This window comes from Ambystoma mexicanum, chromosome 1q (assembly GCF_040938575.1).
Source record: "Ambystoma mexicanum isolate Mex_15411 chromosome 1q, UKY_AmexF1_1, whole genome shotgun sequence".
In the NCBI taxonomy this organism is placed as follows: domain Eukaryota; kingdom Metazoa; phylum Chordata; class Amphibia; order Caudata; family Ambystomatidae; genus Ambystoma; species Ambystoma mexicanum.
Genome location: NC_090922.1, coordinates 448,604,063 through 448,630,004, shown reverse-complemented (window position 1 = coordinate 448,630,004; position 25,942 = coordinate 448,604,063). Strand labels below are relative to the sequence as shown.

Sequence of the window (25,942 nt, the reverse complement as noted above, 5' to 3'; positions counted from 1 at the left end):
TACTGGCGGTGGCAGCTGCACACCTACGCAGGGAGGCAATCCCAGTGTACCCTTATCTGGACGACTGGCTCATAACGGGGGAAACCCCAAGAATTTGCAGGTCAAACATTCAGAGGACTATCGACCTCCTCCACGAGTTAGGCTTCTCTATCAACGAAAAGAAGTCAAGTCTGGTGCCAAGCACCTCAAAACAGTTCCTAGGAGCAATCCTAGATACTCAGAAAGGGTTGACCTTCCCCTCGGAAGAGAGAATTCGGAATATACTACTGCAAATTCCACATTATCAGTCAGGTCAACAAATAACGGTACGCAAAGCAATGCGGTTACTGGGCATGATGGCGTCATGCATTTACCTGGTCCCCCACGCGCGTCTGCGTCCCATGCAGGAATGGTTGGCGAAACAGTGGTCTCAGGCAAGTGGTCAGTGGGACGATCTAGTGGTCGTTTCGCCAACACTCGTACAGAGCTTACACTGGTGGACAAAGGAGAATCTCGCAAGGGGAAAACCCTTTTACGATCCCGAAGTACAAGCAGTGGTAACTACAGATGCTTGCCTGACTGGGTGGGGAGCTCACCATCTCCACCACACAGCTCAGGGTCTCTGGTCTCACTCAGTAGCCAAGAACCACATCAACCTGCTAGAGCTTCTGGCAGTATTCCGAGCGCTTCGGGCGTTCGAGCCCCATCTACTAAACTTGTCGGTGCAGATCCGGACGGACAGCACGACAGCCATGTTCTATCTGAACAAACAAGGAGGGACTCGTTCGCCAAATCTGTCCAAGCTTGCCCAGAAAATCTGGATATGGGCACTCAGACGGAACATCTTCCTATCAGCACAACATGTTCCAGGGGAGCTCAATTCCCTAGCGGATGCCCTAAGCAGAGACTCCCTTCCAGAAGAACACGAATGGGTCCTTCACAGAGAGATCGTAGAAGATCTCTTCTCTCAGTGGGGTTTCCCCACTATAGACCTATTCGCCACAAGCGAAAACAAACAATGCCCAGGATTTGCATCCAGGTTCCCCCAGCCAGACTCCCAAGGGAACGCCCTGTGGATGAACTGGTCAGGGATGTTTGCGTACGCTTTTCCACCAACCCCTCTCATCAGAAAGGTGGTGTACAAGATGAACAAGGAATCGATGACGCTCATCCTAGTTGCTCCCATGTGGGCGAGACAACCATGGTTTCCACACCTACGCAGGATGGCGCTGTGCGAGCCCATCAAACTCCCAGCCTGGTACAACCTACTGTCCCAGCAACAAGGTCTAACAGTGCACCAAGAACCCAACTCAATGAACCTAGCAGCATGGCTCCTGAGGTCATAGAGTTTGGGCATCTCAATTTACCACAGAGGTGTATGGACATCCTAAAAGAATCCAGGAAACCAAACACAAGGCACTGTTACTTTGACAAGTGGAAGAGATTCGTTATTTGGTGCCAGAATAAACAAATCAACCCAGTTGATTGCACTCCTTCCAACGTGGTAACATACATGCTCCACCTGCTGGACGCAGGTTTGGTTTTTAACTCTCTGAAAGTACACCTGGCAGCCCTCTCGGCTTACACCACATCCCATAACAAAGTATCGTGGTGGAAAGTACCAGTAGTTAAAGCCTTCATGGAAGGAGTAAAGAGACTTCACCCTCCTATTTCGAACCCACCGCCAGGATGGGACCTCAATGTGATGCTAGCTAAGCTCATGGGCCCCCCTTTCGAACCCATGCATAAAAGTAGTCTCAAACACCTGACTTATAAAACGGCCTTCTTAGTAGCCATTACCTCCATAAGAAGGGTCAGTGAAATTCAGGCTCTGTCAGTGCAAGATCCTTTCTTTATTATCCACAAAGACAAACTGGTTTTACGCACACACCCTAGGTTCTCACCTAAAGTCATATCTAAATTCCATGTAAACCAGTCCATCGAGCTTCCGGCTTTCTTCCAGAACCCGCAAAGCTCGGCTGAGGTGACTACACACCCTTGATGTGCGTAGGGCGGTCCTCTACTATGTAAATAAGACCAGACCGCTAAGAAAAACAGATCAACTGTTTGTCTCCGTAGCTACAGGCAGAGAGGGGGATCGCGTCTCTAAAGGCGCGATCTCGAAGTGGATTATCAACTGTATACAGCTGTGTTACTCTCTTTCTGAAAAGACTCTGCCTTTTACGCCAAGGGCCCATTCTACTAGAGGCATTGGTGCCACTCTGGCTTTCATTGCAAATGTTCCCCTCGACACCATTTGCAAAGCAGCTACTTGGAGCTCTATTCACACTTTTACTCAGCATTACTGCATTGACACTCATTCCAAGACAGATACACAAGTGGGACAAGCGGTTCTAAGACACCTGTTTGCTCATGACCCTTCTCACATCCCACCTCCTTCTTCGGGTACTGCTCGCTAATCTATGCACAGCATGTGATCTAAGCAGATTCCACAAGCCTCAGAAGGGATACATTACTCACCGTAATCGTATTTCTGATGCTTTGTATCTGCTTAGATTCACATGCGACCCACCCTTCCTCCCCTCCGAGAGAAGGCGCATGATTGCTTGTAGTCTTACCTTTCTGTCTATCTGCTTGGATTATCTGTACTCACGCTACTCCTCATGCTTCCTCATGTCAGAAAAAATACAATCTGAGGATCCCAGACGCGTGAGGGATCTTGGGTACAGTGGACGTCACACTAGGGATAGTATTACTGGCACGCCTGTGTCGACGCCCATTTTCGAGTTTCGAAAAACAAACTGTAATACTCCGCAGCTTCCACTAGATGTCGGCCTATGCACAGCATGTGAATCTAAGCAGATACAAGCATCAGAAATACGATTACGGTGAGTAATGTATCCCATACCCTAGCTAAAAGGCGGTCTTGCAAAGCAGAAGAAATCAAAATGGATACTTTTTGGTTATATGTGATTTTACTGACCAGAGTGGTAAATGTCACAGTAGAAATAAATACAGAAAATCCTTTTATTTTTTTATTTTCTTCTTCTGTCTTTGTTTCTTTAATTTTGGGGGTTGGTGGTGGTCCAAGCCCCCTGTTTTTTACCCTTCTAACGCCAATCCGACCCATTTTAACCCCTTTACGCCACTACCCTTTATTTAATTAGTGTATGCAGTGTTTTTCAGTATTTTGGTCCACTCTGAAATTTACCAATCTTTAATGTTTTGGGTACCTACTTTCTAGTCTCTAGGGAAGAAGATACAAGAAGGCTTAACCAACATTGGAGACTCTGTTAAAGAACTTGCTAAAGGGACACGAGCGGCGGCTTGAGTCGGAGGTAAGGGGGTTGCCCTGGGCACCTCTACGTGCACTCGAACGCTCTGGAGTGACTTTCTGGAATCGGGTAGGCAATACCTTTTTCCCCACGGTACCTTAGGTTAGAAGAGAATGTTCATGGTGGATTCTCTGCGTCGTTGCAGCTATGCACCCGACCTCTGGATGCCTTGGTCTGATACTGAAGGCACGACACTAGACGGGGATCTCTTAGCAGCAGTCTGGGGTGGGGGACCTGGGGCATGACTTTCAACAACTTCTTTGTTCACTCTGCGGTTTTGGCGCCTTGTCCGCAGCACAGAGAAAGGACGCAGATCCCCCGGTCAATCTTCGTGCAGTCCCACGCTCTGATGAGTGGGTCTGGACGAGTTTGATCGGATCTCTGGAGTGTCATTGAGGGCTCAGCAAAAATGTGGACGGATTTGGCCTTTCCACAACAATGGACTAGAAATGGGCAGCAGGTCTCCTGGTATTGGGATGCCGCAGCTCTGGAAACGCCTAGGACATCGAGAGATGGCTCCATTCAAAGTTTGTCTTGGGGCTGGTTGTTCCCACCAGCCAAAGGGAAGGAGTCGTCCTCCTCGGAACTGCTCTGTCGCACAGAAAACGGGGTCAGAACAGCAGTGGTCTCTTCACGGTGTTGCAAAGGGTCTTCAGGCGTCTCTGGTCGTCTCAAATTACTTCAGCTTCCAGTGGTCGACTTGCTTTTCACTCCAGAAGCCTCACCTTTTATACAGTTCCAGCACACACTCCTCTGCATTTGACAGACAGCGGTGTTCGGCTGTCCAATCGGGTCCGTCAGACCCCCTGTGGGAGCTGGTCCTATTAAGGCACTCTGGCAGACAAGGACAGGGAGGTGCATAACTTCTCCCCGCTTCCAGCCTGCCCAGACACTCTGAAGCCTAGGCGGGGACACCCAAGGGTTCCTGCCAAAGGCAGAACACACACAGGCCTCCCCCTCCCAGAATGGTAGAAGGGCTGATGAAGAACAACCATGCTAGAAATTGCAAAAAAGAGGGGGCCCCCAAGTCCGTACTTGGTTGTCTCTATTGCGCACGTCCGAGGCTATGGACATAGCCTGCTGTACAAAAATGACACACTAGTTGGAACACGTCCATTGCCACCAGCCATAACTAGGAGGTGGTCTGTCTAAAAAGTCACAGGAGCAGGGAGGAGGGGCATACTAGGTATCCCTTTGGCACTCCACCTAAGGTGGTATGTACCAATCTTGGACTATAAAGTTTTGGGAGAGCTACTGAGTATCTTTCTATTCTTAAGAACACAAATTACTAGAGGCTACATAAAAACTCTCTCAAAGGAGGGCCCTAAGGATCCCCTTGCAACACTGCCCATAAGGAACCGTGTGCTGCAATAGTAAAAATACAGATACCTTTAAGAGCTATGGAGCAGACACTCCCATAGTACAGGTAGAATACAAAGAATAGAGTTCCAAAAAACAGAGCCCACAAGAATGATTGAGTGGAGCCTCTTTCCACTCATTCAGGATTTAAAGAAAAAGGTCCAGCAGTCCAGCAAAATGTGCTGGGGGCCTCACTAGGAGAGGATGAAGCATAACCATGATAACTCAGTTATCAGAAGAGTGATGGTGCAGTATAAAACAAGTGTGATCCTGGTGTGTTAGAGTTCGCATGAGCCTCTCAAGGGGTTTTGCTAGGCATTAAATAGAATTTTCCTTCTGCATTTATTAATATTGCCCTATACACACTGCATTGTGTTGGGTTGCGTGCTTTCTTGTGAAAAACCACTATACTCGCTATAAGCAGGGTTTCAGGGAGGTGTCCTGCTTCAGTCGCCTCTAAACATTTGTCTGTTTGGGGGCAGCAATATTGCTCAGCTGCTTGTAGATGTCAATTGGTAGGCCATCAGGAAGTGATGCTTGCCATGCAGCTAGTCCCCTAATTGCATTGGTGACATCCTTGTCTGTTATTGGCTTGCTAAGCATATCTGGACCTCCTTAATCGGGAGATAGAGCGCATGCAAGAATTCGTGCACTAATCCCATATCGCTATCTGGGGTGAGGCATATAGATCTTTATAGTATTCCACAAATCATTGTTTTTTATTTTTTTAATCAATTTTATTGATTTTGTCACAACCAACAAAAACTTGCAGTACATGTCATAATTATACCAGAATTTACCTATATCATTATGGGTCTACTCCCTACCCCCATCTTCCCCAACCCCCCCATCTCGAGCTTACTCCACTTCATGGTCCGCGTTAAAATCTCTTGGGCGTGGGGGGGTTCCCCATTCTGCGTTCTCAGCAGAATCCTGGTCGCTCGACCAGTCTTGGTGGGCCCGTACAATGTGGCTACCAAGTGTTTCCAGGCCATCAGGGTTGCTGCTGCTTCTTCCACTTTATTGCCCACCTCTTGCCACACTACCGTTTCTGCTTCCGTCCATTTCTGGAGGTCTTTCCACCAAACTTCTATCTTTGGTCTATTACATGCCTTCCAGCCCATGGCAATTCTACGCTTGGCAAGTATGTATGCCAAGTCCTTTTAGTTTACTCGTGTATGTTTTAATTTACGTGGTCTAGGGAACCCTCCTATCAGACATGCCCACACAGATTCAACATTTATCTTGACCCCTTTTTCTCCTAGCATGTGAGCTATTTCGTCCGAGAACTTCCTGGACATGCCCAGAACATCTGTGCCATTTCAGCGTTTTCCTCCCCACATTTTGGGCATGTTTGCTGCCCTGCGTTCTTGAATTTGGCTATTTTCTGGGGAGTCAAATATGCTCTACGGGTGATATATAGTTGTATTTGCTGTAGCCTCACATTTCTGGAAACTCTTATGGTACCCCTGGGCCTGTTCCCACATCCCGTCACTCATGGGTTCCCAGACTTCTTCCTCCCAATCATGTTTTAGGTGTGCTACTTCCTTTCCCACTCTGGACATCAATAACTCATATAGTCTGGAAATCTCGTGCCCACCTTCTGCTATGTCGTATATTGTTTCTATGGCCTCGTCGGTTGCTCTGCCAATATTATTTGCTACCATGTTTCTCTGACCCGCCGTATCACTCTGTTACATGTAATATATGGCCGCGCATGTAACCCTGTTTCCTCGATCAATGTCCTGAATTCTTTTATCTCCCCCTCGTGCCATATGTCTCCCATTGTTACAATCCCCATTGGTTCCAAGTGCTACCGACATTTTCCTTAGTTGCCAGTCACCCCCTGTTGGTGTAACCAGCGGCACCTGCGTGGAACATGGGGTTGTGTTTCCCATGACCTGGCAGGCCTTACGCCACACTTTCCATCCCAATAACATCATCTTTGGGCTCTTTCGTTTCCGAGTTGGGTAGCCATATTACTACTTTCAAGAAGTACGGGGAACGCTTGTGTCCCAGCAATCTCGTTTCAGAGGTCGGGTCTTCTGATAGCCACTTGTCCACGTATTGCAATTGGCTAGCTAAGTAATAGATCTCATAGTTTGGTAGCTTTATACCTCCTTTATCGTATGTATTCTGCAGCTTCCAAAGGGCGATTCTGTTTCTAGTCCCGTGCCATAGGAATCCCCTACATATGCTCTTTAACTTAGTGAAAAATCGCCTTGGTATCAGGTACGGTATGTTTCCGAAGAAGTGTAACAATCTCGGCAACACCACCATCTTTATCATCGCCCCCCTACCATTCACGCCAGGGGGAGTTTGGTCCAAAACCTCATGCTATTTTCTTTTTTTTTTTTTTTTTTTTACTGCCTGCTCGGTATTGTGCTGGTGTTCTGCTTCCACTGTATGATAAATGTCAATACCCGGGTATCTGAACTTTTTAATCTCCCATGGTATTTGTAAGATTGGTAATCGGTCGCATGGGACCCCCACATACCTTCCCAGTGGAAATATAAGAGACTTCCGGGGGTTCACCGCTATACCCGATAGCAACGCAAATCGCTCCATCACTTCCAGGATATATTGGAGGTTCTCTTCAGGGTATCTTGAGTACAACAGCATATCATCTGCATATAGTGAAACTAGATGTGGTTCCCCTTTTAAATCCCTACTGTCTCGTACTGTTGCCTCGGGTATATCGCCAAGGGCTCCAGTGCTAAGATGTACAGCATCGGGGACCACAGACATCCTTGCCTGGTGCCCCTACTGAGCTGCCACCTTTCTGAGATGATCGCTCTTGTTTTGACCCTGGCTAGAGGCTCGCTATACAGTAATTTGACCCAGCTACTATCCCATAGTTAGCCAGGGCCGTAATCAGCCAGGGCCATTTGACCGAGTCAAAGGCTTTTATTGCGTCCAGCGACACTATAGCAATCTCACCCGGATCTTCTTTTGTATGTTCTATCACCCGGTGGAGTCTTCGAAGGTTATCGGATATGTTCCTATGTGGGACGTATCCGGTCTGGTCCGGGTGTATTCATTTGTTTGACTCGTTTCATTCCATTTGCTAGCACTGCCGTGATTATTTTACTATCTTGATTTAGCATCGACAATGGCCTAACAATCCACAATCATTGCTTGGTTTGGGGTTTGGGGAGCGGGACAATTATTGCCTCCCTTGGAGATTCTGGTAATCTCCCTGTTTAAAATGCCTCATTTAACGTTGCTAGCAACGGGGGAAGCACTTCGTTCCTATAAATTTTGTAGAACTCACTGGGGAGTCCATCTGTCACTGGAGTCTTACTAGTGGGTAACTGCACTACCACTTCTTCCAGTTCTTCAAGAGTAATTGGGGCTTCCAGGTCTTCTCGTTCTTCCGCACTTATTCGTGGGACATCTATGTCTTCCAAGATTTCCTTTATTTCCCTGCTATCACTACATTCCTCGTCCCCATACAATCGTTTGTAGTAGTCTAGGAGCTCCTGATTTACTCCTTCTTGGGTATCCACTATTTATCCGTTTTCCCCGGTTATTGCTCTAATCGTGGTTCTGGGGGGTCTCGCTTTTGTACAACCAATCCAGCAACCTCCCTGGTTTGTCTCCACCTACATGTTGCCTCTGTATGTACTTTTTATAGTTTGTTACACCGTCTCTCCCAGTGTCCCTCACGCTCCTGTCGTACTCAATTTATCTCTTCAACTTCCTCTTTGGTTTCTCCTCTCCTGTCCTGCATTGCCTCTAGCTTAGTTTCTGCCTTTTGCAACTCCTTTAATATTTCTCCCTGCAACCCTTTGGACTTGGCTATAGCAATCCTTCTCACCACCACTTTGAAGGCTTCCCAAAACGTACCGGCCAATTCAACACTCCCAGTATTAGTTTCAAAATAGCTTACGATCTCTTCTCTCAGGTCCTCCCCAAACATTGCATCTTTTAATGCCTCAGCTCTAAGCCGCCACGTTGTAATCCTGGCACTTGGGGGTCGGTATTGCCATGTGAGGATTAGTGGTGAGTGATCCGACAAGACCCTTGCTTTATACTCTGTCTGTACCATTTCTGCCGACATCTTCTGTGTAGTGAGCATATAATCTAGCCTCGTGTGCAGATTCTGTGGGGCAGTATAATGCGAGCACCGTCTGTCTTGTGGGTGTTGCACTCTCCATGCATCCTCTAACCGGAAGTCCGTCAGCAGAGCCTGCAAGGCCCTGGCAGTATGGGCAGGTCTGTCTAGCTTATTGTCTGACCGGTCTACCCTCAGGTTTAATATGCAATTGAAATCGCCTGCGATCACCTCCCCTTCTAGGTACGGGCTCATTTTATTATATAGTCTTCAAGTATGTCACTGTGTCTTGATTCGGGGCGTATGTGTTTATAATGCATATTTCTCTGTTCTCCACCAGCCCTCTTATAGCCACCATTCTCCCATCCGCATCAGCTGTGGACTTTAGTAACTGGAATGGGACATGCAGTGCCACCCACGAGATCACCCCTCTGGCGTAAGCAGAATATGTTGCGCCAATGACGATCCCCTTCCACTTCTTCTTGATCACTTCTAATTTTTCTTTTGTGAGGTGAGCCTCCTGAATTAGGGCAACATCTATCCTTTGCCTTCGTAAGTTAATCATGACCTTGTACCTCTTTAGGTAGCTGTTGAGCCCCCTGACGTTCCAGGAGATTATCTTATGGTCTCCCATGTTCCTACCTCTCTCCTTGATGTGTTCAGTCTTCGCCTGAAGCGTCAGCTCTCGCGTATGTAAGCTCGTTCCCCACCTTAAACTACCCCTTCCCAATGCCACTGCAACTCCCCAAACTCCACTCCCTCCATCCCCCCTTCCCAGCCCCAACTTAGTAGCTTGCTAGCTCCTACTTCTTGGATTATCATATTCTACACCTAGTACGTAGGGTCCGGGCCTTCTTCTCCTTCCGGTAGGCCCACTACACGTATGTTGTTGCATCTTGCCTGTCCTTCCGCCTCTTCTGCACGGTTTTCCAGGTTTGCCACTTGCTGTTTCAGGGTGTGGACCTCCTTGGCGTTGGTCGTGCCAACTTCCTTGTTTGCTTTCACTGCGCTTTCCAGGCCACTGGTGCGTTCCGCCAACCCTCTCACATCCTGTCTCAGCAGATTGACCTCAATTCCTACCGCGTCAATCTTCGTTTCCAATGCCGCTTTCAAGTCCGCCATTGCAATCCCCCACGAGGATTTAAGTTCTGTGATGGCTGCAAGGATCAAGTTATCCTCCCTTGACAGGATCGTCTCTCCCTGTGTTGCAGCCACAGCTTGTGCAGGTGTGGTTGGGGACTGCTGCGATTTGGCAAAGATATCCATTGTCGGTTGTTTACCTTTTGGCTTTGCCTCCTTTGAGAGCTTTTGCCCTGGGTGTACCTAGTCCAGCCCGACTGTTACTCAAGGACGCGCGTCCCTTGTGGTCTGCACTCTTAGCTTCACGAGTGCTAGGCTCCCGATAACGCTACCTCCTGCGTACTTCTATTCCTTGGTGTGTGGGTTCGCCACCTGTGGGGTCTATGTTCTCATCCACTGGCTATTCAGTCCCATGTGGTCTTGATTGTTCAATGTATGCCTTTGCATCTCATTAGGCCTGTGCTTTGGTACCCTCACCTCTCCGGCGCAGCTGCGTGCCAGGTATTGTTTGCGTTTCCTTCCACTGTTCCCAGGCTGGGGTGCCAGTTTGTCACTGCAGGGCAGGCTTGGTGTTTACCAAGCTACCACCTTTTCATTCCGTGGGCCACCATTCCCCCCCCCCCCCCCTCCCCGCAGTGGTCTGGCGCTTGTTCTGGGCAATCCAATGTTTTTTCCTTTTCGCTTCGCGGGGGGCAACCTGCATTTGAGCCGCGCTGGCCCTGGCAGCAACTTTCTGGCCTGCAGCCTTGGGGTTCCTTGGCTTTAGACACACGCACTGCCCGTTACGGATGTGCTCATGTCTCTGAGCCCTGTAATTTAAATGGTGAAGTGCGTTTGCCGCCTATTGGCCTCCGATAGGTTTTTATTATATAGTTTATTCCATGTATTTTTTAATTTGAATGATTTGTCCTCTTTCTTGTCCCTGTCCTCATGCGGGGCTCGCCTGTGGCTCTCGGGTATGGGTAGGCATTCGTTGCAGCGTAGCTGCGGCTTGTATCCGGGGTGTCCGCTGTGTCACGCGCTGGCACCCGTTACGTTCTATTTGCTGGGGTTTCTGCCGGCCCCGTTTGCAGCCGCCGGGAACGTTGCTGCTCCCTGCAGTGCGGCTTCTCAGCCTTCGGGTTCCCTGGCTCCCGCCTTACTTTTGTGTTTGTTCGCTCCAGGGTCTGGCTCCTGCTCCGACTCGGGCGCTCTCTAGCTGGCTCTCCACCATAGCGGTCTCCCTGGCGCTCCAGTGCGGGTTTCTGTTTCACCTAGCACTTCTCATCATGTAGTGCTGCTGCGTGGAGGCTGCCGTCTTTGCGCACAAGTTATGTCTCCGTCTTGAGTTCTGCAGCAGTCTTCCCCTCAGGAGACCCTATGTCCGGAGTCCGCCGCCATTTTGCATCTGGTTTCGTTCTTGCTCGTGTGATCTTCAAAGGTCCATAAGTTCCGTTCTGTTTAGGCGATCTGTATTTAAACACTTGCGCTGAGGTCCCTCTGTATTCGCATTACCTTATTTATGTTTTCTGCTTGAAATTCCGGTGCAAGATGCATGTGCTTTGTCGGATCGATTGGCTGTTCACAGGAGCGCACACAAAGAGCAGCCTAGTCCATGGCTGCCAAGCCACACCCCCTCTACAAATCATTGTTTAATCGTTTTTCCACCAGCCCATAAGGTCACTGCACTTTCCATTTATGATGTCTAATTTGTGCACACTGCCTCTGACGCAGAGCCAGTGCTAGCAGGTGGAGTGGACGGTCCCCTTCAGTTTAAATTGTGTGAGCAAATTTACTGAATGCTTTCTGATCCCTCATTGTGGAGATCCGTGTGAGTTCAGATCTTGTACGGATATTTTGGGCATAGGTAGTCTGATCTTCCGTTCTACTGTGGACAATGTCCCAGTGAGCGATTCTCAGGTGTGCAGTTTGAATTCCCATCGTGTAATACTGTCCCTGTAAATTTGCCTTAATGTGCCTCAGCATGGTAGGACGGGAAATTAGTCAGTTAGATTCTCGCCAAAATCCCTTTGCATAGTCTGTAAGATGTGGTACAAAGTCAGCGTAGCTAAGTCATCAGGACGGGTTGTGTTGTAGTTTGTCTGATGGCTCGAGTCTGAGGTGGACATGTGCTTGTTTGGAAAGTACCATAATGAGAACCGTGCAGTTCATATCATATGTATGATATTGCTAGGAAGGAGCCGGTAATCTAGTTTGGAGTCGCTCGATGGTGGTGTTAGAACAATGTGTAGTGTGTTTTTCTTTATGTAAAAGTCCCAATGTAAGTTGAAAGGAGCCAAGGCCATGGGTCTTGGACAGCACCAGTGGAGGTCTGTCACAAACCCAGTGCAACCATTCCACCCCATACTGAGGTCAAGCATAGGGGGCATAAGACGGGGCATGGGCACAGTCCTATCCACTGATGCGGCTGATCACCAATTAAAAAGTATGGTGGAAGAGGACACCTCTCTCTCTCGGTGTCCTGGAATCAACGAGAGCCTTCCATCCCAAGCCAATACAGATTCCATCCCAAGCCAATACAGATCTGTCGTAGTCAGCAGAGCAGGTTTGGCACCAAAGCAACAAGAACTGTGGCAAGGGTTGGTGGTGTCTCCCAGTAGCCAATGTAGGTAGGGTGCCTTCACCAGCGAACCAGCAAGAGAACCAAGGGATCAGGCTGGAAGAACAGATCTTCTTAGGGTGCATTCAGAGACATTACCAGGTTGGTGGTCTGTCCATTTTCCCTAGATCTTGTTCTGGCCCCCTCAAACAGCCACCCCTTTTCGGTGGTATGAACCTAGAGAGGTTCTGGTTCTTCCAGAATGGCATCTGTGGTGACGAGGTCAAGCTTTTTGAGGAATTTCCATGCCTCCCTAGGATCTTCATTGTCAGTCAATTTGAATATTTCAGATTGCCGGGAATTTGAGATGGTGGTGGTGGTCGGTCAGACTCTCGTAGAAAAACAAGGGTGTGTGAAAACAAGCTAGAGTTTGAAGACCTAATCGAACTTCAATCTATATACTAGAAAGTCCTAGTTCTCGCTCTGGATAAAACATGTGAAGTCCCAATACATAATCTCAAATTCTTGCATTTTATTAATTTCCAGCAACCGGAGAGCCTGCTGTGTAACCAGATCCTGCGGTTAGCCTTCCTTCCAAGCTACCTGGGGGCTCGGATCCTGGTGAGATCCACTAGACTCAAGAAGACCTGCATTTCGAGCCACCGCACAACATGCTAACATGCCGCTGCATTACACCAATACCTGGTACCTTGTGCCATTGGGTGGTGCACTGTCTTCCGAATCATGCTGAAACTTTGGTGGCATCTTGCTGGCCCTCTAGAGACGTGATTCCTCTCCTTGAAGTCCCCTCACCAGAGTGCTGGACCAGATAAGCGAAGAGAATCCAACCAGCGATATTCAGTCGTCTTCTGGCTCCTGAAAAGGGTGCCAAAACCAGAGCTGCATCCAGCCACGAAGAAACTCTTGCCTGGAGCCTTCCCCATGGATCCCTACTGCAAAATCCCTTGATATGATATGGCATTTATAACGCGCCTATACACAGGTGTTTCAAGGCGCGACGAGGCAGGGAGGGGAGGAACAAGGGGAGACAGACAACGATCCTACTAGGCCAGGTGTCATTCAGATCGCGCAAGTGCAGGGGTGGGGGAGGGGGAAAAGTGCAAGGGGAAGGGGAGGGGGGGGGGAAGTGCAGTACAAGGTAAGTGGCGTAAAGTAATAAATAGGGCCAGCTGGTGGCAAGTGCAAGGTAAGTGCAGAACAAGTGCTGGAAAGGGGGGGGGGCTGTAGGGATACAGAGACAGTCCCGCAGTGCAGAGGGGATTCCAGGGCATCAGTGCAAGTGGAGAGTGGCTGGGCCCAGGACCGAGGCAGTTAAGAGTGGTCCAGTTGCAGAATCAGTGCAGTTTCAGTGAAGAATATTTGCTGTTCAGCAGGGGAGAGGGAGAGAGAAAGCAGAAGCAGAGAGGAAGGTTTTGAGGTGCTTCCGGAACCGGAGATGGTTCTCCTCAAGTTTCAGGGAGGCAGGAAGGCTGTTCCAGAGGGAGGCCCCTGCCGTGGAGAGAGATCTACCCCCAGCTCGTTGCTTCGAGAAGCGGCTGACCCTGAGGGAGTTGGAGGCGGATGAGCGAAGGGCTCGGGAAGGAAGATATTTGGGAAGAGAGAGTTGAAGGTATTTAGGACCAAGGCCTTGTGGACAATGCAGAGGGTTTTGAACTTTATCCTCGCAGCCACTGGGAGCCAGTGTAGAGATTTCAGTCCTGGAGAGATACGGTCCCTGGGCTTGAGGCCAAGGACAAGTCTCGCAGTTCTGTTCTGGATGAGTTGCAGAGGGCGGAGAGTGGAGGCAGGCAGATTAAGATAGAGGCTGTTACAGTAATCCAGCTTCGAGAGAACCAGGGCTCGGGAGACAGTGAGCTTCTGGGGGAAGGAGAGGAAGGGAAGAATACCTCTGAGGAGGTGCAGCTGGTAGTGTGACTTCATAGCGACGTCAGAAATATGAGGAGAGAAGGAGAGTGTGGAGTCGAAGATGACCCCAAGGTTTTTTGCATTGCAGGTGGGGGCCAGGGGAGGCAGGCCAGAGAGCTGCAGGGAAGGAGGGAGTGGGTGTACCGATGAGTAGAATCTCCGTCTTACTGGCATTAAGGCAGAGGTCATTGGCGGCACACCATTCTTGGATAGCAGACAGACAGTCAGGGATGAGGGAAGGAGAGGGGGAGGCTGAGGGTAGCCTGAAAATGAGCTGGGTATCGTCCGCATAGCACTGGAAATTAGGGCAGAGAGCGGCGATGCGGTGGGCAAGGAGTGCCAGATACTGGTTGAAAAGCCAGGGAGAGAGATTAGATCCCTGGGGGACACCGCAGGTGGAGAAAAAGATGTCGGAGAGGACAGGACTTCCAGTGTCCTGTCTTCATGACCAGGAATTCATGGACTGGGTTTTTGGCTGCAGATCGTAAAGTCTTCTTGCTGCAAATGCCCTGCTTACAAAGCATTCACTATTGATGGTCTCTGCATCCAACTCTCTAGCAATGTAAAAACCCTAGGTGTTTACCTAGACTCCACGGTCTCACCAGGTATGTCAACGGCATTGCCTCATATACTGCCCACACATCCAAATTAATTAACGCTTGCAGACCTTTCCTTACTGCAGAAAACACAATCTCCATTGCAAGAGCCCTTATTGTATCCAGACTAAACTATTGTGACGACCTGTTAGTTGGAAGATCTGCATACAATATTAAACTCCAAATTACACAGAACAATGCCCTCAGAGCTGCGCTTAACATCCCGAAAAGGGATCAAGCTGCTAGGAAAGAGGCAAACTGTCTCGCTGTCCAAGAGCGCGTCATCTTCAAGTCCCTATCCATCAGCACAAGACTCTCCAAATCTGCAACCAAGTACTTGTCAAAAAAAAAAAATCACGAAAACAAGATACTGAAGATCTAAGTCAGAGGGCTCTAGCGTCCCAGTCTTGGCTGCCAAGAGCTGGAACGCCCCCTCACCTCCAATCAGAACTATCTTATTGGACGCCAGGAAACACCAAGACCTTGCTGTTTCCTTACTAAGTGACCTTGTCAGACTGTTCGCTATGTCTCTGACTTACCTGTAACCTATGCCGTTTATCCTGTATGACTCTAACCATCCCCTTCATGCCTACGGGTTTAGTGCGCTTAACAACTGCAAATAAATTAACTCTTCTGTGCTTAGGTACTGGGCTGGGGTATTTACTTACCTTAACCGTGTGTGATTTCTGTATAGCTTTTGTGGTGTTTTCCATGAATGGTAGGCCTCTCATCCAGGCCCACTGGTGGAATCCTCCTAGCGTGTCTTCCCAGAAGTCCCTGGGATCCTAACTAACTCTAAAGTGAAATACTTACTTGTTTGAAGAGACTTCCACAGGAACTCTGACGTTTGCTTCGTCTGTGCCTATGCTGATTTGCCTGTTGGACACTAGAGCCTTGGTGAGCACTCCCCCTCTGCCCCTGAGCACTCGTGCTCCAAGAATAGGGAATGACGTCTAAGGTTTGGGCCTTTTGCCTAGAAAAGGTAACAAGTGTTTCGTTACTTGTGAAGGAGTTAGTTGGTAACTGTCACTGAGAGTAAGCAGTTACAAAAGTTCTCACTTACCTTGAAGGTGTTTTGCCATTCTAAAAAGTGTACATAAGGTTATTTTACTCAACTGTGAATTGGTTGTGCCTCTTCCCAAAAGTAATGCTGTTGGCTACACTTTACTTTTCTTTTTTTAGAATGTAAATGTATACCCAACTGAGTCTTGCTTCCCCTGACCTGCAGTTTAGCCTGTCTAGAATAAGTCTGCCTTACATTTTTACCTGCCTTGAATAGCTGTGTGCCATTCTTTAAGTGTCCTGTAGGTGTAGCTGACCTTGGCCTGCTTGGTGCAATCCTAAATTAGTGTAGCAAGTTATTGCTTACCTTGGTATGTGTTCCACTGATCTGAAAAGCAACTGTAATTGTATATTGCACCATAAGTCTTACTTGTCTGCTGTAACTTGTATGTTATCCTGAAAGTAGTTCTATGGTTTATACTGTTCCATGAATTTCCACTATTCAAAGAAGTGTCCTGTTAACAGGGTTAGTTTACTAAGTGATTCTTTAACTGAGTGTCACTGCAGAACTGACGGGGTCTACTATTCTTGACACAATGTAAGGTAATCTAAAGGTAACTGATCGTTTTACTCCCCTTGAATAGGTGTGTCCTATTCTAAATGTTTGATACGGTCTGACTTCCTTAGATATATTGTTAGTGTTCTGAGCAGGGTCTATGCTTTGGTCTGTGTACTTTAAAGCATTGTATTTTGTTTTTATTATGTGTTTATGACTCTGACAAAGTGCTTACCCCCATGACTTAACTTGACCTAACTGTAAAAATAAACATTTATTTTGTATAATACTTCTGGTTTCTATTGAACCATTTGTGTGCTTCAGCTTCTTTGCACTTTCCTACAGCCCCCCTCTCCCTCCCAAGATAAGCCTGGCTACTCGGTCTATGCTACCCCATACTCTGGTGGTACAGCCATATACTAAGTCGTTTTGTACTGTCTCAGTTGTATGTTTTAGCCCTTAATTTGACTTCAGACAAACTGTCGTAACATGCTTGGCAGCAATCGGAGAGATCACATCGTCTGGAACGCAGACAGAAGAAGCCTTGGCATATACAGGACGCTCTCGCCGGCTGACAGACCGCGGCAGCGATTTAAGAAGCAGGTTAAATAAGGACCTGCCTGTTCGCTGCAGTGCATGGTTAGCTCGTGGCAATGTAGCTCAGGCTCTTGTGCCCTCTTCTGCTTATTGAGTTTTTGAGATGCCAACAGAGGCAGTCGCGCCCTTCTGTGGTTTAAAGCCTGGTGTGCGTGTATACATGACTGGCGGTTTGCTAGTTTGCTCTTACTGCCCCTGTTGTCGGGTGCCCAGATTTGATAGACTTGGTGCTTGGCATTCTCTACTGGTATAGTAATGGTTGGCAACTGAGCCTATGTTGAAAGGTTAAAAAGTATGCGCTGGAGAATCCGTTTTATTTTCTCTCATGAATCCATTTGCACCATAAACTGACCTTTAACCTCCAACCTGTGCCCATCTCTCGCCCTGCTTCAACCTTTCCCTTTCAACTTGGATGTTCCTATCTGCTTCAAAATAACGGCAGTTCTATCCCTCAGTACCTCTCCCAGGAATGCTATGATCTTTGTCATGTTTGCACATGCATTTATTTGTGGTTGGAACGTCTTTGCAATGAACAGAATAACATAAATTCAATGAACACTATTCACGTTTGTCCATGTTGCTTAAGTAGCTAAGACTGTAAGGCATAGCACCATCTTCACATGCTGCTTTCAGCCAAAATATTGTCATACGATCCTCTCAGATGTGGGAGCTCAGTCCCTTAATTATTTACGCATATATCACCTAGGACGTTGTTCTGTGTACACCAGCTCCACTAAAACAATATTGCCACTGCAGCCCCTGACACATTGACACCAGTACCAATTAAATGCAAAAAGGTGCTGCTTGATTTGAATTTTTTTAAGGTTATTTAAGCATGCATTGTTCAAGGCAAATCTTAGAGCGAGTGCCTAGAGTAAATTGTTTTTTTTTTCGTTAACAGACCTGGAGGGGAAATCAATCCAGGAGAAGATGAAGTGGAAGGACTTAAACGCCTGATGACTGAGGTATGTCTCCATGTTCTTGCCAGTCCCCTTCTGCTGTAGAGTTGGCACCATCTTGTGCAAAAAGTTTGTCTTTAATTGCGATCTTCACAACCTCTGAACATCTTTGATTGCCTTGGGCTATTTGAATAACCACATGAGCCACACTGCAAACTGTACCGCTCAAGACTTGCAAAACTCTATGAACCACTAGCTAGAACTCTGGCATCCTCTAACAAACAACTAAACACTGGCCCACTCAACCACCACCAACAGCCCCCCCCCCCCCCACCAAGACCCAAACTACAACTAGCCCCACCTTACCTAAGATAAACACACCCTGCCTCAAGGGCGGCCTAATAAACTCTAGATCGCTAGTTGAACACGCTACAGAGATAGCAGACATCATCCACTCTGAACAGCTAGACCTCCTAGCAGTCACCGAATCTTGGCTACACGCCGCAGCAGAACCCGCCCTCTTACTGGCCATACCAAATGGATATACCATATTGCGATCAGAGAGAACCGATACTCGGGGTGGAGGCATTGCACTCATAACGAGAAACAATCTACCTTGCAGACTAGTACCATCCCCAGTCATCAACTCATGTGAGCTCATGACAGCCAAACTAAACATAAATAACACCCAGACTCTCACAATATACCTGGTCTATAGACCTCCAGGCCCCATTGGGACCTTTGAAGACGATATATCAAATATCATCTCGAATAATCTAAAAAATTCCTCCCAAGTCCTACTACTAGGCGACTTGAATTTAGGTTATAATGACACCAAAGATACACATGCATCCAATGTGGTGGACAGTCATAATATCGAAAAAAAAATGTCGACAGACAAAAATGTTGACAAAAAAATGTCGAAAAAAAGTCGCCTTTCGTTTTTTTTAATTATATATTTATTTTAGGGGTTCGGGAGTAAAAAAAAAGGGAAAAATTAAAAAAAAAATGTAAAAAGGGGATTTGGGGGGGGAACCCCCCCATTTAAAAAAAAAATGCATTGAAAAAAAGTCGACATTTTTTTTTCCGACATTTTGACTGTCGACATTTTTGTTGTCGACGTTATGACTATAAACCATCCAATGTGGCTAATATCCTAGCAGAACAAGGATCTACCCAAAGAGTGCTCACCCCCCCTCACACAACAAAGGCAGAACCCTGGACTGGGTAGCAGATTACAACTGCAACGCCACGATAGCCTCCATTTCCCCCCAGATTTGGACTGATCACCACCTCATAACCTTTACCCTAACTACCGCCAAACCCACCTTGGCACCCACACCTCTAGCGCCATCCATTCCTACCCGGAACAAAAAAAACATCACCTGTGACAAACTGCTACCCCTCATCCTCCCCACACTCAACGACATCCCGGAAAACCTGGACCCCGAAGCTATGGTTAAGGAATTTAACCACATCATGACCACATCTCTAGACTCTATTTTACCACCCAAACTTGGACAAAGTGAACCCAAAGCCCATCTCAATTCATGGTACTCCCCATACCTAAAATCATTGCGCAAACAAAAAAGGCATTGTGAGACATCCTGGCGAGCACAACCTTCTGACAAAAACAAAGCCAACCTCCGCTCCATCACAGCCCTATACAAAAAAGAAATCAACCGAGCTAAACGCAAAACTTACAACGCTAGAATTGCCCAAGACTACTCTAGCACGAAAGAACTCTTCGTCATCCTCAAAGAGCTAGAAGCACCCATCCCGGTGCCAGACAACTGCATCAAAGACCAACTCTGGTGTTCCAACATACAGCAAGATCTAGCCAACAAAGTCACTACCCTTCAAACTAAAATTGCCAAGAAAAAAGCCACACTCGCCGGCAACAAACCCATTAGCGTCAACCTAGAGCAACCAAGTAACTCTACCAATCACCCCAGATTTAAGTTTTCCAAAGTCACCATAAAAGAAACGGAAAATACCATACTATCTCTCAAACCCAGCAACTGTCAAGGCAACCTATGCCCCGCTCAACTTCTAAAGGATGCAGCCAGAGATCTGGTCCCCTTTATCACAAAACTTATAAAATCATCCTTCTCCACCAATACCATCCCATCCAACCTCAAAGAATCATGGGTGCTTCCTCTACTGAAAAAGCAGTCCCTTGACCCACTAATACCCACCAATTACCGCCCGATTACTACAGTGCCCTTTCTCTTAAAGATCTTAGATAAAATGGCATACTCCCAGATACAAAAATACTTGGAAACCAACTCTCTACTAGGAACTAGGCAATCAGGCTTCTGGCCCCAACATGGGACAGAAACAGCCTTCCTAGACCTCGTCACAGATAGGTGAACTCTGGGATGAAGGGAAATCAGCCCTCCTTCTACTTCTGGACTTATCAGCTGCCTTCGACCTGGTCGACCACACAGTCCTTTGATCACTGGACTCGGCAGCTCACTTCTCCAAAGAAGCCATAGCATGGATACAATCTTTCCTAACCAACAGGACTATGAGAGTCTTCGCTCCTCTGGCAGCAGCCACCCCCATCCCCATAACCTGCGGAGTGCCCCCGGGATCTTGCGTCTCACCCACCCTCTATAATATCTTTACCAAGCCCCTTTTCGATGATCTGGACCTTCTGGGTGTCACCTACACTAACTATGCAGATGACACACAGATTCTCCTACCGCTTACCAGTGATAACAACAAGGATTTGGCCTTGGTGAACAGGATATATCTCATCCAGGCATGGATGGCCACCCACGGTCTATGCCTGAATGATGACAAAACAGAGATCATCATCCTGGGCACTCCCTTGACCCTCAAACTCAGCCCCGAATACTCAGCATTCAACATAGACAATAATATTACTGTCGCCAAGGAGGTTAAAAGCCTGGGTCTCTATCTGGACTCCACTCTCTCCTTCAACAAGCAGGTCAATGCCTTGGCCACAGCATATACATGCAAGTTGATTAGAGCTGGCAAGGCCTTCCTGTCACAGGACAGTTGCATCACCCTAGCAAGAGCCCTCATTTTATCCAGGCTGGACTACTGCAACGCTCTTTACATAGGAGCCAATAAACAAACCATCAAAAAAAATCCAACTCCTACAAAATAATGCGCTGAGAGCAGCCCTAGGAATCCCCAAGAGACAACATATCTCTAATACCAGAAGAGCCAACAACTGGCTCTCCACTCATGATAAAATAAAACTAAAAACTGCCTCCCTCACCCACAAATGCTTGAATAATGCAGCACTGCGTTATCTATCCGAAAGATTCACTTTGAAGCCTACCACAAGAATCACCAGACTCGCCAACACCAACTACCTCTGGGTCCCCAGATACAAACGTGCCAAAATCGGAGCCAGCAGCTTCCAGGTCAAGGCAGCACTCCTATGGAACTCACTACCATCCCCTTTAAGAATTGATCAAACCTATCACACGTTCCGCCAGAGCATCACTAGTTGGCTCAAAGATGCCGACATCTAGGCATATACCTTGCTAACTTACCCCGGCACCTCTCTACAATGCATGCACCAACCGCACCAACTACTTTGTAAAACTTTGCATGCCTTCAATGTACCTGCCTGTATATATCGTAACCTTATTGTGCCCACATGTAACCAATCGGCACCTGCACACAAATGTATTTTACATGTTGTAACCAAGCTTTTAATATCCTTATGCCTTGCGCCTGAATACCCTCGGGTCTGGAGCGCATTACAAATAATAAACTAAACTGTATTGTTTTACTGCAGAATTAATTTATAATGCGTACAATAGCAATGGCTCACAGCTCACGCTTGGCAATGCAGACGCTGCTTTACAGATCTCTGAGAACAGCATTAATGAGTGATTCTTTAACTTAACAGTCTGTCTTCTGACATGCTTGACTTATTTAATGTCCTTGATTTTTTTTTATTTTTTAACTCTAGTCAAATGCATTTGAATTCATAGTGCAGTATCTACTGTTAATGTATGTTAAATGAGGTTGAAAGATTATTTGTGGTGAATATGGGAAATGCAGCCTGGAAATGGCAGTCTGCAGTCGCCTGTAATGGTTTTGCAAAAGGTTGAGTGGAGCAACCTTGTTGGGAGTGGCCATTTACCTGGTTCACAGTGAAACTACATTTTGCTAAATCTCTTTTTGAATGCTGACCATTTCCCATAAAGTTGTTTTCAGACTGTTTACGTAGCATCCCATATAGGGCAAAGCGTGTCTCATTGATTAAGGGTAGAGAAGAGGCCCTATTGGAGGAAATCATTTGTTTTGCCTATATTCAATAAAGGAATTTGGGGCTCCTCCTACAGCGTGGAAATTGGAGTCCTACTGTGACTATTGCAAATGTAGATGAGTGGCATCCAGCGGCTTGCAAAATTGAATGAAGAGCTGTGTTTCTGACGGATACATCTTCACAGATGAGCTGGTGTCCCAATTCTCGGACATGGTCTGTTCAGACCGGCAGTGTTTGTGTGTAATAATAAAAATCTACCACAGCAAATGTGAAAATAGTTGTTGAACGTGCCCATTCTTTTATCAAAGAAAGTAAGATAAACAACCCTCGTAGTCTTTCTAAGGCCATGAGAATCCTGTTTTGAGACCATGCCAGCAGGCTATTTTGCCATTAAAGGAAATTTAGTGGTCTAGTCCCATCTCATATCCCTTCCACTGGAATATTTGTTTAGCAAGTTATGAAAATGCCATGGAGGACTTAACCTGGAGTGAAATGGGTGGGTGGTTTCCCTATATGTTAGGGTTCCAGCTGTAATACTGTTGCTCACTTATGGCGCATAAGGCATTTGTCATTATTTTTTTTAATTGGTCAATCATCTGTGCAATTCTCCCTCAGATAGTTCTACTTTTTTTTTTTTTTTTAAAGTCCTTACTTTTTTTTCCAAAGAGAAATTAACTAGAACACATGAAACTTACTGAGTTGTACAAAACTCACCACTTTGCTAGTATGTTGGCCAAAGTGCGTAAATCTCAGGAATTAACTTTTCTAACTTATGCAGAACAATCACTTAACTGCCTTAAACACATTCTTTCTAGTTCAAAGAAAATTGCAGTGTTAACATCTTTGTACCTGTGATGCATGTACGCTGGAACTAGTTGATGCTTTTTGACTGCTTAGGTTTCTGATTGTAGCTCATGTGAATATTTTGTACTTCTTGACTGCAGATTCTAGGGCGCCAGGATGGAGTTGTGCAAGACTGGGTAATAGATGACTGTATTGGCAACTGGTGGAGGCCCAACTTTGAGCCGCCTCAGGTAAGCCTTGCAACTTTGGAGTCTGAAATTGAAGTACATGTTTCCATTGTGGCTGGTTCAGCGACACTTTTTATGTTGGTATGTCTTACACTGAGATGCTGATGCTTGGATGTATCCTGTAGAGTTTCTCTGTACTTGCCAAGTGGTATTGAGTCTGCCCGTTCGTAATTTGGGGCCATCGGGAGGGGGGAGTTCATAGCCTGTAAGCCACTGTACGTTGCACTTCATATTTTGGAGGATTTTCTGTTTTGCTCAGTTATTGAGGTGCATGTCCTAAGCAGTTTTGTGTGTTCTTGTAGTGGTGCTCTTTTTCTAGGCTACAAACAGAACTGTGTCCAGTAAATGAACATGGTGTTTAGATTATACTTCTAGTTGAAATGTATTGTACGGATAACAGACATTTGTAAAGCGCTTGTTGGGCTCCTTCCAACGACTGTGAGCTGAGCAAAGTGGTATAAAGGGGTGCTATTGTGTCATCTATATTCTCTAAATTACCTGCATTGTATTGACATTGGTTAATGTATGGAGCTGATGAAACAAGAAGCTAACATTACCTCTAAGGTTAGTCTGGTAAGGCACTGTACTACCTAGTACCAGAAATATTAAACCTATAACTTCAGAGTCATAGAATTCTACATTTTCAAACAGTGTTGTGCAGTTGCCTTAAAATCTTGCTTTCTCATGTTTGCTGAGCAGTATTTCCACCAAATGTAAGGAGAAAGCTTAATGGACACCTTGGAGTTGGATGACTATTTACAGCCTACTCTTATTAAGTCTTTGGAGTCACAACTTGACTTACAGTAGTCTCCATTAATTTGTTTTACTGGCTCAAGGCTTGAAATTAAGATTGGATACTCGGTCCTGTTTTGGATGAGTTGCAAAGGGCAGAGAGTAGGGGCAGGCAGATTGAGAAAGGGGCTGTTGCAGTAGTCCAGCCTAGAGAGAACCAGAGCTCTGGAGACAGTGAGATTCTGGGGGAAGGAGAGGAGAAAGAAGAGAAAAGGAAGAATACTTCTGAAGAGGTGCAGCTGGTAGGGTGACTTCTTAGAGATGTGAGGAGAGAAGGAAAGTGTGGAGTCGAAGATGACCCCAAGGTTTTTAGCCTGACAAGTGGGAGCAGGAAGAGGGCTGAGGGAGGCTGGCCAGAGAGTGACAGTAAAGGAGGGAGCAGGTGTGCCGATGAGGAGAATCTGTCTTACACTCATTAAGGCAGAGATCATTGCCGGCACGCTACTCCTGGATAGCAGACAGACGGAGATGAGAGAAGGAGAAGTGGCGGAAGGGAGCCTAAAAATGAGTTGCATGTCATCCGCATAGCACTGAAAGTTGTGTCAGAGCGGCAGTGCAGTGGGCAAGAAGTGCCAGGTATTGGTTGAACAGCCAGGGAGAAAGGTTAGACCCCTGGGGAACACCAGAGATAGAGAGGAAGGATGCAAGTTGTACCTGGGAGGGTCGATCGGAGAGGAAAGAAGTCAGCCAAGCCAGGGCCTGATCGGTGATACCCAGGTTATCATGGAGAGGGTTGAGCAGCATGGCATGGTGGACCGTGCTAAATGGAGAAGAGAGATCAAGTAAGATGAGGACACAGTGGGTGTTGGAATCAAGGTTGGAGAGCAGGTCTTCACGGATGTTGGCACAGTTTCTGTGCTTCTGTCAGCTCTGAAGCCAGACTGATGGTCTTGGAGACAACCAACAGATTCAGTGTGAAGATTGAATTGGGAGAGCTTTTCCAGGAGTTTGCAAAGGAAAGGAGTGATGGAGATTGGGCGATAGTTAGCCAGGCAGGAAGGGTCAGCAGAGGGTGCACAGGGGAGTGCTTCAGGGGGGAAGGGAAGACTCCAGTGGCGAAGGGGTGGTTGCAGAAGTCAGCCAGAGCAGGAGCCAGGGTGTCCATGTGGTCCTTGGTTGTTTTGGAGGAACAGGGGTGAATCTGTTTTGACAACTTTCATAGATCGGACTTGTCTAGAAACCTCATCTGGAGAGAACGGGGGAAAGGCAGAGAAGGACGGCAGAGAGGTGGCCGAAGAAGAGCTGGGGGAAGGACCGAGAGTAGAGGGAGAAGGGGGAGATGTCCCTAATTTTAGAGATTTAATGAGAAGCCAGGGCCTGGGAGGGGACAGGAGGGATAGACTGCAGCAGGATTGGACAGCTCTTGCAGATTTTAAAGAGTTTGGCCGGGTTGTTAGATGCTGCAGAGACGCAGGCTTGGATGTGGGCTCTTTTCTTGGTGCGGACAGAGAGCCGGTATTGCCTTTGGAGCAGGCGGCAGGCCAGTTTGCCATAGGATGTACCTGAAGCACGCCATTTCCTCTCAGCCACCCTGCACTTGCGTTTAAGGGTGACTAGGTCGGAGTCGTACCAAGAGTTGCACTTGGCTTTGGGCTTCAAGCGGATCCTCATGACCGGGGGCAAGAACATCGAGAGTATCAGATATAGCAGAGTGGAGCATGGAAAGGGCTGTGTCAGGGTGTGAGGCAGCCAAGGGGGGCAGGGGGTGGTGAGAAAGTGGTGGCGAAAGTCTCAACTGACACACGCTTCATGGGTCGCATAACCGAGAAGGTAGTTGGCAGTGCTGGAGTTGGCTTGGCCTGAGGGGTAGAGAGGGTGAGCTGGGAGGAAAGAAGGGGGTGCTTTCTGGAACATTTACCTTGTCACCTCAAGAGTGCACCGGCCTGTTCCTTCAGAAGTACGTCTTGGCTGAGGCCTGCAAAGTCTGGGCTAAACCCCACACTGAGCTACACATCAACAAGAGAATTGAAGCTCG

At 47.2% G+C, this 25,942-nt stretch overlaps 1 protein-coding gene across 3 annotated transcripts in view; it reads left to right on the top strand.

Annotated features, from left to right (window-relative positions):
* Positions 1-25,942, top strand: part of NUDT21 (nudix hydrolase 21) — a 155,851-nt gene that overhangs the window by 83,839 nt on the left and 46,070 nt on the right. For all 3 annotated transcript variants that reach the window (XM_069640254.1, XM_069640263.1, XM_069640245.1), the window contains exons 3-4: positions 17,889-17,952; positions 23,089-23,178. In XM_069640254.1, coding sequence (XP_069496355.1) covers positions 17,889-17,952; positions 23,089-23,178 — 154 coding nt within the window. The remainder of the gene's footprint in view (positions 1-17,888; positions 17,953-23,088; positions 23,179-25,942) is intronic.